This window comes from Mycteria americana (assembly GCF_035582795.1).
Source record: "Mycteria americana isolate JAX WOST 10 ecotype Jacksonville Zoo and Gardens chromosome Z unlocalized genomic scaffold, USCA_MyAme_1.0 Scaffold_18, whole genome shotgun sequence".
NCBI classification, from domain to species: domain Eukaryota; kingdom Metazoa; phylum Chordata; class Aves; order Ciconiiformes; family Ciconiidae; genus Mycteria; species Mycteria americana.
In genome coordinates, this window is record NW_027445436.1 from 13655377 (window position 1) to 13674694 (window position 19318).

The 19318-nt window shown below is 38.5% G+C and overlaps 1 protein-coding gene across 4 annotated transcripts in view; it reads right to left on the reverse strand.

The window, feature by feature from the left end:
- Nucleotides 1-19318, reverse strand: part of DYM (dymeclin) — a 297267-nt gene that overhangs the window by 199983 nt on the left and 77966 nt on the right. For all 4 annotated transcript variants that reach the window (XM_075488866.1, XM_075488867.1, XM_075488869.1 and 1 more), the window contains one exon: nucleotides 19050-19192. In XM_075488866.1, coding sequence (XP_075344981.1) covers nucleotides 19050-19192 — 143 coding nt within the window. The remainder of the gene's footprint in view (nucleotides 1-19049; nucleotides 19193-19318) is intronic.

Below are 19318 nucleotides of genomic sequence, written 5' to 3' on the forward strand. Positions count from 1 at the left end.
CACAGCTCAGGCCGATATAATCATGCGATAACCAATAGTTATAGAATATTGTTCATATAGAAGTTTCTCGTTCTTAGTAAAGTTGACGTTTTTTTATGGACCTTGAGTGTTGTTTCACCTTAATCCACACCGAGGGGATTTGCGAATCTGAGTCACTCCTGAGTGGGGTTGAGAGGGATCTGGCAGGCAGACGCTGACTCTGCTGTGTGGCTACCCTTGTCATCCTCATAACCCTTAGACATAAACCATTGACCAAGTCTGAGACTAAGACTGGATCCAGCCGCACCTAGACTCCTCTCATAGAAGGAGTTTAGAAAGCAATGGGATCCTTTCTGAACCTCGTGACTCAACGGGAGGGCCACCTCTTCTCCCTTAGCCACACGCCAGACTCACGTCCTTAACATGACATATTCAGCGTCACGATTTTACTTCCCCCTCCCCACAGGTGGGACATGACAACGAGTAGTAAACTACCCAGCTTCCCAATTACTGCTTCGGGAAATAAAAACAACGCTGGGCTGGTGCAAGTCAGGGACAGGACCATCGGCTGCTGCTGCAGTGAGAAATCCCAAGCTAACATACCAATCGCCTAAAAGATCTCCGAATCATTGAAGAGAGTCAGAATGGATTATATATACATTGGAATAGATTATATATTCATTAGGTATATATATGTAGACATATGTATACATAAAATTATATAAATATATAGCTATAATATATAAATCTATGGAATGATGGATCATTTGTTGACAGATGTTCTGAGAATGCCAATTGCTGAGAGAAGCAGTTCCATAAATATAAGCTATTGAGGCCCAATTCAGAAGTCAGCAGTGAGTTACATGGATAAGCCTGAAGCCAAAATTAAAATTATGCAAGCCAAAACAATTTTTTCTAGCAATATATTTATATTTTTATATAATCTATGTTTATTTTAATATATTTTATATAATATTTATATAACATTCTCTTTGTTTATATTTATGCAACAAATTATTCCAATATAAAACTAATGCATATTTTAATTTTTATCTCTCTAGGTATTTTGATACCTACAAGGGATATATATTTGTATATATACACACTTGTGCTGGTTTTGGCTGGGATAGAGTTAATTTTCTTTATAGTAGCTAGTATAGGGCTATGTTTTGGGTTTGTGCTGAAAACAGTGCTGATAACACACTGATGTTTTGGCTGTTGCTAAGTGGTGTTTACACTGGGCAAGGACTTTTCAGCTTCCCATGCTCTGCCAGGTGCACAAGAAACTGGGAGGGGGCACAGCCAGGATAGTTGATCCAAACTGACCAAAGGGCTATTCCATACCATATGATGTCATGTTCAGTATATAAAGCTGGGGAAGAAGGAAGGGGGGACATTTGGAGTGATGGTGTTTGTCTTCCCAAGTAACCGTTACGTGTGATGGAGCCCTGCTTTCCTGGAGATGGCTGAACACCTGCCTGACCATGGGAAGGAGTGAATGAATTCCTTGCTTTGCTTGCGTGCATGGCTTTTGCTTTCCCTATTGAACTGTCTTTATCTCAACCCACGAGTTTTCTCACTTTTACTCTTCTGATTCTCTCCCCCATCCCACTGTGGGGGGAGTGAGTGAGTGGCTGTGTGGTGCTTAGTTGCCGGCTGGGGTTAAACCACGACAACACTAAATATGTATTTATATAGTATACTAGGTAATATATATTTTTATATCATAAAAATGTATTTATGTTTATATTTTTATATATAGTAACTATATTTTATTTATATTATATAGTTTTTCTATTATGTAAATACACACACGCACAAAACTAGAGGGTATCAAACAACCATCAACTGCTGTAGTGCCTCAAAACATCTCCCATTGGCAGAATTAATTTGACCCAGATTTTCCTTCCAGAGTAAACTCTGCTAAAAGCTCCCACAATTCTACTTTCCCTTCTCTTTCAGACAAGGAAAATCTTTGCTCAAGGTCATGATCTGATTTTCTTCCTAAAAACCAAAACCCTCTCCAACCTCCCACATAGATATTTCCACAAGCATTCTTAATTGAAGTCCATTAACTATAAAACATTCAGAGGATTCTTCCAGTTTCCAAGTATCTTATCAAAGCGGAATTAATTTTGCTAGTTAGCAAGTTCAGCATTGATATAGCATTTACCCAAAAGATTAAGAAACAGGTAAGAAAACAGGCTCAGCTTATGAATTGCTTGTAGATGGCAGTAAGACAACTTAAAGTCACCACATTAGAGGCTCAGAGAGGATGTATACCACATATTAGAGGCCCTGAACAGAACAAAAAAGCACCATGACTCAACTGCAGAGGAAGGAAACTATTAAATGTAAAAAGATTAAGTCTTTTCCAAATCAGGAAAAAAAAAAAAGGTACATAAGCTTTGGCAAGTTCAGCGCTAAACCATATCGAGTCAAACCAAAAATAACTTAGGAACAGCTTGCTAAAAGGTTTAAAAATTAACAATAAAAGCTTTTTCAAACAATCTGAAGTAGACAGCTCCTCAGAGAGGCCAAAAAGCAATGGAGGCGTTAAGGGAGCACTCCGAGAAGGTCAGGCTCTAGCAGATGAGCTAAATGAAGTATGTTGGGTGCATTTTCCAACACACTCTGGATACACCATCAACAGATCTGATGCGAGACCAGTGGAAGGAGCAACTGCTGTGGTGCCCCCGCTCAGCCTCTTTCAGCAACAGGTCATCTTCAATCAGATTAAGGCTCAACAGGAGGCTGTCTTTGGAGAAAGTCTTCAAATGAAGGGTCAGGAGAAGATTTAGGAAGAAATTCAGAATAGCTACAAATCATCAAGACCAGAGTGCTCACCTGGTAGTGCTAAAGAAACTCTACTATAAAATCCTCAAACAGAATGAACCTGTTAATACCGAAGCATAAGCTGGTAACTGCAACATCAATCTACGAAGAGCTCCTTTGGATGCAGGACATGACATCTCCGTACTTTCACTGTAGGCAATGACTAAAGAGCAGTGACTACAACCAGGAAGTACATGGATAAATCATAATTTTTGGAGAAGATTCAAATCAGGCTCTTACATAGGTAAGTCAAAAGCTGTGCTGGCCTTTCCCATTTGCTTAACATTTATCCATGTGTTTATCTCGCAGACCTTTCAAAATTTTTTGAAGGAGTCAACGAACAGGAGTAAGAGCAATCTAGTTGATACAGAGCGCATGTCAATAGGGTTTTTAATATAGCTTCCACCAAAACCAGCAACCCCTTCCCTTTGCACATTTCCTCCCACTTTCTGTACCCTTCTAAAAAAACAAACAAAAAAAACCCCAAAACCCCCAAAACAAAAAACAAACAAACAAAACAAAACACACACAAAAAACCAACCCAATATTTGTGTAGCCACACAGGAAAATTAATTTCTTTAGCCAAGTTGAGGGGAAGGACAATTTTCAGCTAGTTCAATTCTCTGCAGCAGCTCGCCATGTGGCCACATGAATGCAAATATGAGCAAAAAATGGAGAAGTAGAAACACGCAAGCAAAAGTGGTAGCATGTGGTTTGAGCTTCTTTCAACAGCAGCTCATACTTCTGTTGGATTGAAAGTGAATGTGGAATTGCACCCACTACAACCAGATTTCTAAGAGACACTGTCTTTTAAAAAAAAAAAATAAAACTTCTGAAAGAATAAGAAAAGCATTCATAAGATTTAATAGGGACTAAAAGTTATAAATGGTCAGTTTGCACAATGAAGGAAAATTATCTGTAGATTACCATACGGCTAACTGGGGCACTAACACCTCTGATTTTCCATACATATCTTGGAAACCAACAAAGCACTCAGGGGTTAAAATGTGAAGATACAAAAATCTAATGCAGATCATCAAATCTAAAGTGACTAAGAGTCACAGAATAATCTCCTGATGGAATGCCAGCTAACTACTAGGGTGATAAACGCAAGGTAGGACATATATACACATGGTGTGGTAAGAAATCTAAGCTACACATCATAGCAAATTCTAAATTAACTATTTCCATTCAAGAAAGAAATCTCAGAACCATTATGGATAATCCCCTGAAAGTGTCAGCTCAAACCTTACAGTCATCCAAAAGGCAAAGTGATTGATGTTCAGATCTCTTGAGTATAACCATCCTTTTCCCCCGTGCCTCTGATTTGAGGCTGGTCAAAGTGAAAACACTGGAAGACATGAAGATGTTTAGACGTTCTGACAGTGGGAGACAAACATAACTGAGCGGTGGAAGGGGGACAAACCACCAGTCTTTAAGCCAGTGTCTCACCCACATAGTAGTCCACCCACCTAGACCATAACACCCCATTCAAAGATGCTATGGGAGACTGTCACAAGCCTCAGTAAAGCCAGGCAGACAACTTCAACCACTCTTCCCTTATCCGCAAACTTTGTCATTTTACCATTGCAAAGGCAATGCAGTTGGCCAAGCACAATTTACTTTTGCTCCAGCCATCTGACTGCTGTAGCTAAACCAGCACCATTTCTACAGCTGGCTAGCACTGCTGCAATAGCATGCCAGACAAAGATTTAGAACTATATAATTTCATTTTTAAGACATGTGGCATTTTCAGATTGTCCCACAAGACTCAACATCGAGTGTTGACTCTCAGCATTTATCTATATCTGGACTACAGAGCTTCAGCTGTATAACTAAAGCGATGCACATCTTTACTTTTTACTGTTCACATTAATTTCACGTCTAGGAATCCTCACCGTAGATATAATTACAGCTAAGCCAAGCTTCTCTTGACTGAATTTGTGCATTTAAGAAAAGCATAAGCAGCTATAGAAACACCTGCTGCCACAACAAGGAATGCCCTGACATAGTTATTGCAGCAAAAGCCTCAGTTCTAACTCAAATACCTAAAATCAGTATAAAGTTGTGTAAACGTGCCTTACGTACTCAAGCAGAGCCTATGGACCCCCATTAACTACTTTTTAATCACCATTTGGTACAACCCCAAAAGAGAAAAACAAAACAAAACACGGTACTGCTTAATTAATAACTCTTTAACCAAACACAGCATTAATTTCTTTGAGGAAGATGTGAATTAAAGGACTCCAAAATACATTCAGAACAAATTTGAAAAAGAAAACGTACAATATATCAACTATTGTGTCCCAAGCTTTTATTACCTCCCACACTTCTCACACAGACATGAGAGTTTAATGATAAGACATCCACACGCATACATGATTATAATTTATGGATAGCAGACCACATTCAATTCTAGTTAAAAGCATTTGGCATTCTAACAGATTATAAAATCCCTTCTTACGCTTGAGAAAGGATACAATGATGATTTCCATAACGGACACCACACTTCATAAGGAATTATGTCTAGCATGACACCCACACTAACCAGACAGAACTATAAATTTTAATTTATACAGTCATTATTTCTTTTCAAAGTCTGCCTCCTAAGGAGAACAGAGAGACAGGGAAAATGTCAGTTCTACACAACAAAGGGATTAACTTGTACATAAGGTGCAATAATTACAAGTATTTCAGGTTTCTATCTTTAGCAGTTGCCTTGTGCTTGTTTCAAGTATGTGCCAAACCACAGTGAAAATTTAATTTAAAATTAATTAACTGGAGAGCTCTAAATATATGCCAAAGCAAACTTTTACACAGTTTATGTGCTTTATGAATTGACTGCTGCAATTTGCAAATATGCCAGTTCTTGACATACTGATAAGATGCTGAAATGACTTTAAAAACAACTTAAAATATCAGGGCATGCCATGAGTTTTAAGAGACTGGTGGTGGTTGTCATGGGGAGAGAGAGTACAAAACACAGAAGGGAAAAAAAGATGCTATTAAAAAGACAGGAAGAGAAACACTGTAACAGTGATTGAGGACACATTATTTTCCAATACACAAACTGCAAAAGCGCACAAGGTTTGGTGTTTTGTGTAAGGTTTGGTGTAAGACTTCTGCTCCAGACCCTTCACCAGCTTCTCTGCCCTTCTCTGGACACACTCCAGCACCTCAATGTCTCTCTTGTAGTGAGGGGCCCAAAAGCGAACACAGTATTCGAGGTGCAGCCTCACCAGTCCCGAGTACAGGGGCACGATCACTTCCCTAGTCCTGCTGGCCACACTATTTTTGATACAAGCCAGGATGCCATTGGCTTTCTTGGCCACCTGGGCACACTGCTGGCTCATATTCAGCCAGCTGTCGACCAACACCCCTAGGTCCTTTTCCACCAGGCAGCTTTCCAGCCACTCTTCCCCAAGCCTGTAGCATTGCATGGTGTTGTTGTGGCCCAAGTGCAGGACCCGGCACTTAGCCTTGTTAAACCTCGTACAATTGGCATGTACACGTACTAACACTGAGAGTGCCTCACCATGAACAGCAACCATTCAGTTTCTGTTCCCAGAAAGTTATCAGCTTTTGAGGACAGAATTTGTTTCCAATGTCCATAATTTCAACTGAATTAAGATTCCTCAGTGAAGGTACGACTTTAGGATAAGTCTGTACGAGTGCCCTGAAAAGCTCTGAAGTCGGCCACATGCATGTTTGGATGAAACGCAATCTCTCTCTGTCTTGGCTCTCCACGTTGTGAAATGGAAAAGCAGCACTCACTGTAGCAGGATAAGGAGTGGTTTTGCTTTCATTCCCATTGCCCAGAAGAATATCTTTGTCTAACAAGCCTACACAATCTCAACCAAGTGTTAATTTCAAGAAGTCCAAAATCATTGTTCAAAACACTTGATATCTCAAGCTATCTGACTTTGTAAGCACAGGCCAACTAGCTGGTTGTCTTCATTGGATTATTAGGAAGAGGAATTTTTATTTTTACTTTTTCCTCCAGGAGACTGCAGGTGATAGAGTTGCAAGCAGCTGCTTCACTTCCTCTGATGAGCTGTTTGAAATTCATGTTTGGGAACAATCCCTCCTGCCAGAATTTAGTATATATTCCATACCAGGACATACAGCTTCCTAGAAAATCCTCTGGATAAAGAGAATAGATGTGTTTTTAGCAGTGTACTTTTAGGTTTACAACAACTACTTTTTCTCCAAGGAGACACTTTCCAACCCAAAGGAATCTTTATTCCATTACCTAGTACAGGTGTTGTTTCTGGTTAGATACATGCAGTTGTACATATCATTTTTGGGGTAGTCATTAGTTTCAGAAGCGTGATGCCAAATTCTGTTGATCAGAGCTGTCATGGGCATTCCAGCTGCCGTGCCTGATTGCCACCCCCCGCAAGATCATAAACAGTTTACTAATATATCCTAGCAAGTACCCTTTAAGCAATTTGTTGTTAAACTTATTATGTTTTGAAAATTGCCCATTACTATTCTATTTTCCAGCCATGTTTTTATAGCAGTTATTATATCTTAGAACCTCTGAAATTCTAAAAGAACAGTTTCCTGTATAGGTAAGTTGTCATGCACATCATCATATCTTGCTTGACCTTGCACTACAGAAACCCAATGGAGTTCCAAACATTGTACTTGGAAAATAAAATAATTATGTCCTCTGTTTAGTAAAACTGTTTTCTTTAGACTTTTTTTGTTCCATTTTCCACACTTCTCTATAAGAAACAGCACTTAACACAAAAGACCTAAGTGTATTTCTGTAGTCAACTGCAAACAAGTTCTTCATTAGTAGTATTTAAATATCTAGATATCAAGAAATTCTGAAATTGCATCTTAAGCTTTAAGCTCTTTCATCTGAAAGATGTCATGTACTGCCTCAGGACCAAAAGTGGCTGGAGACATTTTATCACAATGTTCCCACCAGATGTCAAGGTGCTCTGCATATGTTGTACCACATGACATACCTGGTCTATAACTGAAAGGCTACACCATCTTCAAATGTTTAAATATTGTGACTTCACATTTGTCCTAATTGTGGTTTTCTGATTGTTTTCAACATAGTTGTTTAAAAAAAAAAACCAAAACATACTCCACCTGGTATACTAGGAAAAATGAAATGCTCCTATATTTCTACCATCACTATAAATTACAGAGCATCATCAAGAAGTGTCCCTTCTTCCCTACAAGCATTCAATACCTTTGCTAAAGCTAAAGAATTGAAAGTTTAGGCTCTGAACTCAAAAGATTTCCACTGAAGCTACTGGGATGCTGCACGAGCACATGATGTCTCTGTGCATAACCACACCCCAGAATCAGCACCATATCCAGTTTTAAAGCCATAAATACATGTCCTTTGCCATGCAGAGCAACAGGAAGGCTTTTATACCACACATCCTAGGATTTGCCATTGTCATCCATGTTTAATGGCAATCTCAGGGTCTGTTCTCTTTTGAGAAAGAACTGCAAAGCTTCTGATATGTCTACACAAAAACTTCAAAAGCAGAGTATTCAGAGAGTAATGTAAGACCAGCTTATGCAGTTGGAAAAAAGACAAGCCTTCAGGCACACAGCCTCTAGTTAAATTTCTGTTTAAAGAAATTACATGTTCCTTTGCCAGTCCAAAATAAGTTTCTAACCCTGATAACTATCATACAGGATTTTCCTTGAGAATACAGAGGAAAAAATAGCTAAGACTGTTCTCAGAAAATTAATCACTTCTCATATATTCTACTGGCTAATCCTTCTCCCCACTTTTTTTGAATTTCACTTCACAAAGCAATGTATTCAAGCAGATATTACATGACTGGTACAGTAAGAACCAGTTGTGAAAGAGCTATTTCTTGCCTGCAAAGTCCCAGTTCATTTAAGCCCTAATTCAGATCTGTTGAAAACTAGCTTGTTCTAAAGGCTCAATAGAATTTATAAATCCACCTTTTCCCAGGTGTTCAAACCTAGCTATATGACAGACATCACAGGGTTTCTAACAGTTAAATTTCTCTAATGTACAACTAGGGCTTACGTACTGACAACACACTGAGTGGCAGAGTAGAACAAATTCAGTTACTTAGAGCAGTTGAGGGTCCTGGCAGTCCTCCAGGCAGCCTCTCCTGAGCCTCAGCAACAGGAGGAAGGATGGGCACACATGTCTGCATTTTGCAGGAGGAGTAGTTTTAACAGGATTGTAAGAGGAAAACTTCTCCATTTAATAAAAAGGCAAGACTTCAGTTTACCACTCCCCAAGTCTCTAAAAGAAGAGAAAGGAGGAAAAGAAAAAAAAAATCCCAAAGAAAATGAAAAGCAAACCCCTGTGTAAGCCGTGCCTGCTGCCTCTTCCTAAAACCCTTCAGCCACAGCACTAGCTGTGAGCATCCACCAAGACATCTCACTTGTGTAGACACTGCCTGCTACAGACAGAAATGACACAGGATGGTGATTACAGGTCTCATAGTGGAAAGTAAGATCTGATGCAGAACGTCCTCTTGACAGCCCTGTGCATCCCACTATAATCGCCGTGTGTTCTAGGAATGGAGTTTCTGATTAACGCCTGCACGTTTTAGGTATACTCTTCACAAGATGTGAAGTGCAAAATAAATCCGGGAAGCCAACCTTAAGTACCTTATTGAAGCCTTATTATTAAGTGCCAGCTGAAGCTGACCTGAGAAAGCCTACTGATGTGTGTCTTTCACCCTCAAGCACCCTAAAGACTTGTACAGTGCCCCAGACACATTAAAACTTGAAGTCCTACAACAAGTGTTTAATACAGAAGACTCATGTGCATGGCAGAAATAAATGGACTTAATAAATAAATGGATTTAAGAAATAAATTATTAAGAAATAAATGGATTTTTGAATGTTAGCTGCAGCATAAAATCATCTCACTTAATGTGAAGGTTTTGTGTGAACTAAGACCAATGGGAAAGTAAAACTTTTCAGTTCAGTCAGACTGAGACTACAGGTCTGTATATTTATCAGCTACAGATTCTCATAATGCTGAACAAAAATCCAAAATATTAGCAGGAATGCTAAGAAATTTAGTCTTTTAACAATTATTAGGAATTATTACAGAGTTAGACTCATTCTGAAATTTTTCATTTAGACAGAAAACCTTGTCCTGTTCCTGACCACAATTCTCTTATGAAACCTAGTTTCTGAATTTATTGCCTACACTATTCAGCAGAACCTAGTTTCTGAATTTATTGCCTACACTATTCAGCAGAAGAGTGACAAGGTCTCAACTCTATCATTATTAATATCCACAACAGGAAGACACGGTTTGGATCTTGGCCAAGGAAAAATCTGTCCACTGAATTGCAGCAGTTCCCCCAATAACAGTCTACTTCAAACCTCACAAAATGCTCCAAAATGAGTGGGAAAGAGGACAATGTTTGGCACAAAGGAAGAAATACTATCCAGAGACCGATCTAGAAAGGCCAAACATGAAAGCATTTGCTTAACATGCTAAATAAAAATAACATGCAAGAACTTGTCAGACCGACACACTCTCCATTTTGCATGAGCAAGCCCCTAATGATACTCCAACAAAGGAATTTTGTTTACCATTAACTTCTTTGGATATACATTGACATCAGGAATGTTTTTACGTCCACAACAGTAATTTACATATAGGCAAGAGTTTTCATGTCAGCCAGCCAAATCATAGCTGAGTTAGAGAGATATCATCCTCATCCCTACATCTACTCTGCCTTCCCAGCTCCACGCCATCCCCATTCCTTCTATCTTACAGGACAAAACCAGAAGATCGAAAGGACCAGAAGATAATATGGGAAACTTGTGCAATAAGGGATTTGCTTCTGTGCCTTCCTCTCCAGCCTCTCAATCTATCTAGTCCTTCCTTTGTGTTCCACAGTGAAAGAGATACAGCTATAAGTTTATAATGCTTAGTTTTATTAAACTCAAATATTTGTTGATGAAAGATTAAATGAATAAAGCTGTATTCCAGCTATGGTGCTGGTAACAGAATTTATATTTCAGGATCCCAATACTGTCCCAGTAAAATGGTTAGAGAAATCTTCCTTTGGATGCCAACATCAAAGTCTTTAAGCACTCTCCTAAGGTTAAATTCTTGGAAGTTGTGCCATATGAAGATGGTTTGGGTAGCACATGTACGGTATTATGCTTCACATCCTTTGATCCAACACATCCTTGTGTTATTCCAACTGCAGTAACTGGTCTAATGAAAAATATTGCCTCTCTCTACAAACCTCCCCTTCCTAGATCATCATGACTACACCACCAGGACAACTTTAAAGCTATTCTTGTAAGACTCAAAGACCTTCTCTTGTGGAAAGCTTTGGGAATGCCACCATATTACACTGTCATCAGCAAAGCATCCTTAGCACAGCAGACGCCAGCAAAATGCCATTTCTTCCCACTTGCTCCAGCCCTTCACCCAACAGTAAGGGGGGGAGGGGGGAAATGATCAGGGTGAAGCTTTGTCATTAAGCCTGTCCTAATGTGGCTGCACTCTCCCAGCCAGCAGCCCAGCATGCGAAAAAGCAGCACATCACTCATGTCTGAGCCATGTCCCCCCCACCTATGACAGTTACAGCCATCAACCAGACATTGACTGACATAGCTTGACAGCAGCACAGCTCTGGACTTGGTGCAAACTTGGAATCCAAATAAAAATCAAATTACTGAGAAGCAAGCAAAAATTCACACTTTCCTATAAGGATAATAATTGAATTTCCATGTAATACAGAAATTTATTTTTCAATAATGGAAATCCATTCTTTTCACCAGGATGTCTATTCCTAGGTGTCACATTCTTTTCTTGTTAATAGCATTTTTCTTTCCCTAAAGTGAGTCACTCTGGAAAATGCCACTCGCTTGAAAGAGAAAAATTGACAAACAAACCCAACTGTCATGAAAATTAACGTTCACTGCTCTATACTACAACTACCACATACCGATAACTTCAATCGGAAAAGAAAAGTTCCAAATTACTCAACAATAGTAACTGGCTTCAGGACAAGGAAATAAAATTTAAATCTGCAACTGCTAAAATAGTTTCTACTAATACACTGCTAAGCACATGATCTGTTTGGCTTTACTCTAATTTGGCTGCAAAGTCTTTTGCAGAAAGAAGGAAAAACCCACTCTTTCAGTCACATATTAACCCTACATACTCTGTATCTATGATCCAGAAGGATGATCATCAACAAGTTTAAGATCTGTTAATACTTTATGAGAAGTACTGTGGCCTACTGGAAGATGCTGCTGAACCTGAAGACTTTAATTCCCAGATTTTGGTCCGTTTCTTAGATGGCATGGTCAACCCTCTTTATCATTTGCAATATGTTCAAAAATGAAGTGGAAATAATAGTGCTTACAATCTTCTTAAAGCATTTTCACATTTATTGCTAAAATAAATCCTATGTAGGAGATGAACATTCTTGTTGACACTGGATTGTAAAGTGAAGAGGTATGGATTTCTTACCATCCCCTAGTTGAAATTTGTAGGACTTTAAGAAAAGCCCAAGTATAACACTTTTTTAAAAAAATAACCAATTATTGAAGTTTTATAATTATAAATATTGTATTTATCTCAATTTCTGTAATTCTCTAGAGCTAAGAAGAATTTGGAAAGCATGAAATGCCTCCTTTTCACCCATATAAAATTCCTTTTTCCTAGCCCTAGTCCTTGCAAGATATCAAGTTTTAAAACTTTTGTTGTTACAATACATCAACTTGATTCTTGGTTTCTTTTAACAAGCAATTTCCCCTGAAGAATTAAAGAAAAATAATTTGAGCCAATAGGTGGGTTTTGTTGGGTTGTTTGGTTTTTTTTGGTTTTTTTTTTAATAATGGGTTATTTGAAGCTGCTCAGGTTTTGGAATATCAGGATAGATGTCAGGGAGATAAATCACCAACACACTTTGTGAAACTTGCTGCAGCACTCTCAGTAAACAAGCTGGAACATATGGTTATAATTATGATTTGTATGACTGCAGAAATCAGAAGCTCTAGTCACGAACAACAGCCTCGCTATGCCATGTATTGTACACACTCAATGATGGTCCCTACCCTAAAACAGCTTACAATCTACATATAGGGCAAGAGACAAGATGGATTAGCACAGAGAGAGGCTGGAGAAGAGGCAGTATTAGTCAGCACAGTAGCAGAGCTCCGAGCACACCACAAGCCTAGACAGCGTCAGGTAGATATCACAGAAAAGAGGCTTTACAGAAGACTTAAAAACATGTAAGCCTTGAAAATGTTTAGTATGACATATTTTGTCACTGCCGGAAAGGTGGAGTGGTGGCAGCCAAGGGTCCCCAGGAGTGTCTACCTCTCCAAAGGAAAGAAAAATTCCCTACCGTTTGCTCCCTGCAAATGTGTAAGTCTCACCAGAGTCAATGGAAGACTTCCAATAACTATCAAACCCAGGACCTTACAGTATGAATTGCTCTTCTGGGAAAGGATGCTTTGCTATCAGTGCCATCAGCATCTATGAAAAGATCGGGGGTCCCAGAGCAAAAGTCTATGCTACCTGTCCAGCTAGTTCTAAGTCACTGGTGGTTTACTATCAAAAACACATTGGTGAAGCTTACAAGAAAGATCAAGAATTTCTTAATTATACTATGACTCTTCTGGTTTCAAGATCCTTGTGACTGAAAGCCCCAAGAGTTTGGTGGACCTGGGGCCTAGGCATGCTACCAGAAGTACTACTGCTGTATAACTGTTCAATACTCTCACATCATTCAAAACCACAAAGATAAATTAGATTTCAAGAAAAACAAAAAACACAACACAGTGTATGTCAAAGGAAGTGTGTAAGAGCTTGATAGTGAACATATCTCTGGCCTACAGATTTATGCCAGAGGCATTGTTTTTCTGTACTACTGTGATTAAGACAGAAGATGAGTTATCTCGTGAAAAAAGGCAATGAAGACTCTCAAAGGGGACATTCAGGCACTGCTCTGACAGTAGTTCAGCCTAACTTCAAACCAGCTCCTATAGTCCTCACAGCACCAAAGCACAGATTTCGGTCAGGATGAAGCTACTCTAGAACCCAGCTTGCGGGGCAGCTTTTGCAGACTGAGCCTACCACAGCTACACTACTATTAATACTCAACTACTTCGTCTCAAAGAACACATACTTGAACTGCAGCCACACGTTTTGCTCCAGTTCAGACACATCTTTAGAGAAACTAAGAGAAAGTTTAAAGATCTGGACACTATCTAAATCTTCACATTCAGGCAGGTCAAAACGCCATGATTACAATAAGAGGATGACGCTGTTACGGACTGTAAGCAAGAAGGAAGATGAACAGATAAATGGGAAAACAAGTCTCAGATCTACATTTTCATTATGGTGAGCATGAACAGGCAATTAAACATTGACTATGCACCAGGGAGATAGACAAGGTTGTAGTTATGTAGCAGATCATACACTAGATCTGTGACACATCATGAAAAGGTTCTGGAAGGTAGAAACAACCAGCCTGAAATATTTATAAGTAGAAAAAAAGCTTGGTGGAATTGTAAGAAATAACAGACACAAAGTAGCTTTTTTGTGTGTCTCTACTCTGACAAGTTTTAATCTAGATATTACAAATCAGACTACATAATAATCTTTTTCACCTTCAATTTTAACATAAAATGTTAAAATATGAATAAATAGTTTTCTTGTAAAGTCAAAGATAACCATGCAAGTTCTATTAACCAGAATGTAGCACCAAAAAAAAAAAATAGGAATAAGCTATAGTATATATGTCACAGATGTACAACACCAGTCATCAGATGCCTTCAAGTATACTAATGCTGAATGACATAATGCAGAGTAAAGTATATACTTACGTGATAGAAAGTCATTAACGCTCAGGAATGTTTGTCTAGTTCCAACCAAAGAGTACAAACATGAGAAAACGAGTCATTATTGACCACTACACACCGAATTCTGCAATTTGTATTAATGCTACAACAGTACATTTGTGGGCCAGATTAGTTATGATGATTGCTTAGGTGATTAATGAAGATGAATCCAGCTACTGCCTTTTCATTAGTTTCTTACAGGTACAACATTGTACCCATTACATCTATCATCATCTAAACAGCACAAACTAAGTCAATTAGATCTTACTGTTGCAGTAACTCCTAAGTACTCCAAGATGCATTAAAGTGGGGTTTTTTTTTGTTTGGTTGGTTTTTTTTTTTTAATAGCAAAGTATAAACTAGATCAACTATTTCAAATGAAACCATTTAAATTGACTTATTTTTCAACTGTCTTAAGTAGAACTAACATTTTTCTGTCTTAGCATATCATCTGTTTGGTAGTTCCTCACTGTAACACGATTTTTATTTTGCAAGAAATAAAATGACTAGTTAAATTTTGCTTGCCCACAAAAAGTTCTCTCAACTTGGTTAACTGTGGACCATGAATTGGCAAATGCTAATAATACTCAAAAAAAAAAAAGGAGGGGATTTAAAACCAACAAAAAAAAATTTTTTTTTTGAAGGTAAGTTGGTTCAATGTACCTTGTGAACCAAGAAAAATGAACTTCTAATTTCTAATGAGGCCTAATCTCTACTGCCATGCATATTGATGTCATTTATGCCTTCACAACACACCAACAACATACCATCAGACCTAGCAGCACTTTACAATTATTTTGCACACCTACAAAAAGATTGCAAAAACAAAAGCAAAGTTGACTCAGTATAGAAGAATATCCTTTATGAAGTTACATGTCCTGGTTTCAGCTGAGACAGTTAATTTTCTTTATAGTGGCTGGTATGGGGCTATGTTTGGGATTTGTGCTGAAGACAGTGTTGATAATACAGAGATGTTTTAGTTGCTGCTGTACTAGTCAAGGACTTTTCAGCTTCCCGTGCTCTGCCAGGTGCAGAAGAAGCTGGGAGGGGACACAGCCAGGATAGTTGATCCAAACTGACCAAAGGGCTATTCCATACCATATGATGTCATGCTCAGTATATAAAGCTGGGGAAGAAGAAGGAAGGGGGGACATTTGGAGTGATGGCGTTTGTCTTCCCAAGTAACCATTACGCGTGATGGAGCCCTGCTTTCCTGGAGATGGCTGAACACCTGCCTGCCCATGGGAAGTAGCGAATGAATTCCTTGGTTTGCTTTGCTTGCGTGCGCGGCTTTTGCTTTCCCTATTAAACTGTTTTTATCTCAACCCTCAAGTTTTCTTACTTTTGCTCTTCCGATTCTCTCCCCCATCCCACCGAGGGGGAGTGAGCGAGCGGCTGCGTGGTGCTTAGTTGCCGGCTGGGGCTAAACCACGACATTACAAAACTGAAATATCATTATTTCCCCCCTCATTCCAAACCCACAATTGTTTATTTAACTACTGAAGGATAACATAATTGGCAATAAAATTCTAATCAAGGTATTTTATATACAGGATGGAAAAAGGTACTTGCACACAGATAACTTACACGCAGTCAGAGGCCAAACCAAGGAGAAGTAATTGGTGTGAGGATGTTGGCTGGATGGTTTCAGGGTTAAGAAGGCTCATGAGAAGAAAAAAAACAACCCACAGGCTACAAAGGATGAGAAGCAGGAGAAGGTTAACTGTGGTAAAGGGTAAACTTCTGCTCATATGGTATATAATTATCACTCCTGCTGAATCACAAGGAAGGAAAGGGAGGGTGGATTTAAAATACAGTGCTTATAAGAGTTTGTTGATCTATTGCTGCTGTGCCAGTGACTACAAAATATGCATAACGTAATACATGGTAACGTAGATGACTGTGGTATCAAGTTAAATCATTTCAAATTAACAAGTACAATAATTATCTTAGGCCTCAAATTTCATATAAAAATAAATTATTTTTAAAACCAGGCTCCTATCTGCTTTCATCCTAAATAGATTATATTTAGACTATTTCAGTAAACTTATTTTAAGCATTATGTGGTATTTAAAAGACACTGAGCAACATTAAAAGCGAATTTTCAATTCTACCATTCTTCTTTCAATTCTTGTCCTGTAAAGATACACAAAATACACAAAAATAACACAATACAGAAATCATGTCTAAGTTTTCCACATCTGCTCAAAATTTGCTTCTGTTCCATAACAGACTATCAATTTGTGTTGCTGTCTTCTAATCTGTATCGCACTCTACCCATGCACCTGATGCTATATAAAACAAAGAACTGCAAAGGGTTAATTCAGAGATATTACAGATAGGCAAATAAGCCATTTACTCTACCAATCCTATTGTGTCCAAGTTTTATCTATAGTCCAACAATGTATACAGGCAAATAATCAGACACAAAAAATATTAACCAACTGTTTGGGCACAAACAGAAAAAAATATTTCTATTTTCTAACAGGATATGGTACTTATTTTTTCCCCTTTCCCAGACAGGTCATTAGAAAGCTCTTTATAAAGGTTCTTTTACTTAAAGCTTTAAATGAAGGTACTTAATTCACTGGGAGAAGAGATGGCACTGCAGGTACTCATGAAAGAAGCAACAAAATAAGTATAGGAGTTAAGAGAATGGTTCAAGAGGAGTGAAGGGGTGGAAGTGTAGGAAGAGACAAGAACAGACGTAGGATAAAACCTTAAGAGTTTGCATTAAGAAATGCAAACTTGATATACAAGTAGTAAAAAGTCATGGGGGGATATGATATCAGAGGAGCTACAGAGGAAGGCAGGAGTGGTGGCAATTTGGATGGACTTTACAAATCAGTCAAGTAACCAGAAGAGGAAAAAAAAGCTATTTTGCCTGTGGCAGCACTAAGGCAGAAAGATACTCAAGCGTGACTAGAAAGATTAGAACCAAGAACACCACCACCATCAGGTAAGTAGAGGTATCAAGATACGCAGTGAGAACTGCTCTCCAGTCACAAGCAAAAGTACAAACCACATACTGAAAACTGCTTCAGAAAAACATTTTAAGAGTAATTTTCTCTAGCAATTGAAAAGAAGGAAGAGAATGTACCTGTTGGAACTCTTGAATAAAAACATTGTAGGGAACAATTTAATTAATTTCTTCTCTGTTTAAATAAACTGCAAACCAAGCAACTGTTTTCTGACGCATTTACATTACGGGCACAACCCAAACATGGCAGTAGTCTACCCTTGAGCATGTAAACTGGAAACCAGAAAGGAGATGCGTGTTCCAGCAGCACACTGAGCTGTGTGTAACCTCATCTGACACAGAAGCAGTGATGTGTTTAGGCTATGCTGCACCAAGTGAGAGACGTGCTCTTTTACTGCCTCCATGAGGATATCCACATGCACCGTCAAAGACTGTAAAATATTTTCTGGCAGACCACTTGCAGCCTGAACTTTAATATCCCCTAGGGATGCTGCCAGTGAATGGATTTCACAAAAGAGCAAAATAAATAGTATCAGTTTTAACAGCAACTGACTTGCAAAGTGTTATTTAGTTTATTAGGAAAAAGAAAATAACATATACCATTACTGTTAGCAATATATTGTATTTTATTCTTATTATATGGAAAAGAAAAACCTTTAGGAAGAATTTTTATATGTAATACACACACCAATAAAACACATCTGGTGTGAGGAAGAGAGCAACCACCAACCAAAACACAGTATATACAATATACTATATACTGTGTTATACACAGTATAACAAACATGAGAAACCTTTTTCTTAACAGAAAATGGCATCAAGTCTTTCATATTCTTCAGGCGATCTCTCTCTATAGCAAACAGTCCACCCGCATAAGGTCAGAATCTAGTCTTATTATTCAGGAAAAAACATTAGTCAACCTACTGGGAAAGGCATACACTTACAATGTGTTACAAAAATTCCTATCTAGGCCACTCCCTTATCACAGAATCTTTGAGACTGGAAGGGACCTCTTGAGACCACCTAGTCCAACCTTCTGCTCAAGCAGAGCCACAGAGCAGGTCAGCATAGCCAGTGAGTAATCATAAAGAATAAAATACGCACATAAAAGTATTTCTTACAACATTTTAACTAACTTGAAGCATTATCAAATGGGACACTACTTGCTTTAAAAAAAGTATCAACAAAAGCAAAAAAATGGACTAAGTGCTACTTTTACCATGTGCTGTCCTGCAGGGATTACAATCCAAGCAGGCCCATGGACAGCTTTTCTATACTGAGCATGCACACTGGTATCACTTGTTGAAAAAGAAATGAGCTACAGGTGTGTTTGTAAGGGAGGTCACATAGAAGGCAATACTTCATAAGGTTTGAAGTATAGTTTACAGAGAATAAGACTCACTTGCCACCCCAGATGCAATTCCGTAAAGCAGTCCTCCTCCATCTGTTTGCTGCTGAAAGATATGGGTCCCTGGAGGAGGGCTTCTTTCTTGTCTAATGAAATTATATAGTAAAGTTTTCACAAGTCTGCTGGTATATGGGACACTGAAAAGAAAAAGAAAACAGCTTTAGTTGACTCACAACTTGAAAAATTTGGCCCAGCAAAGCCCAGGCAGGATGCAAAGGCTGGTGTTTGGCATTAAACACAGACAGTAACTCTCCCAGCCTTGA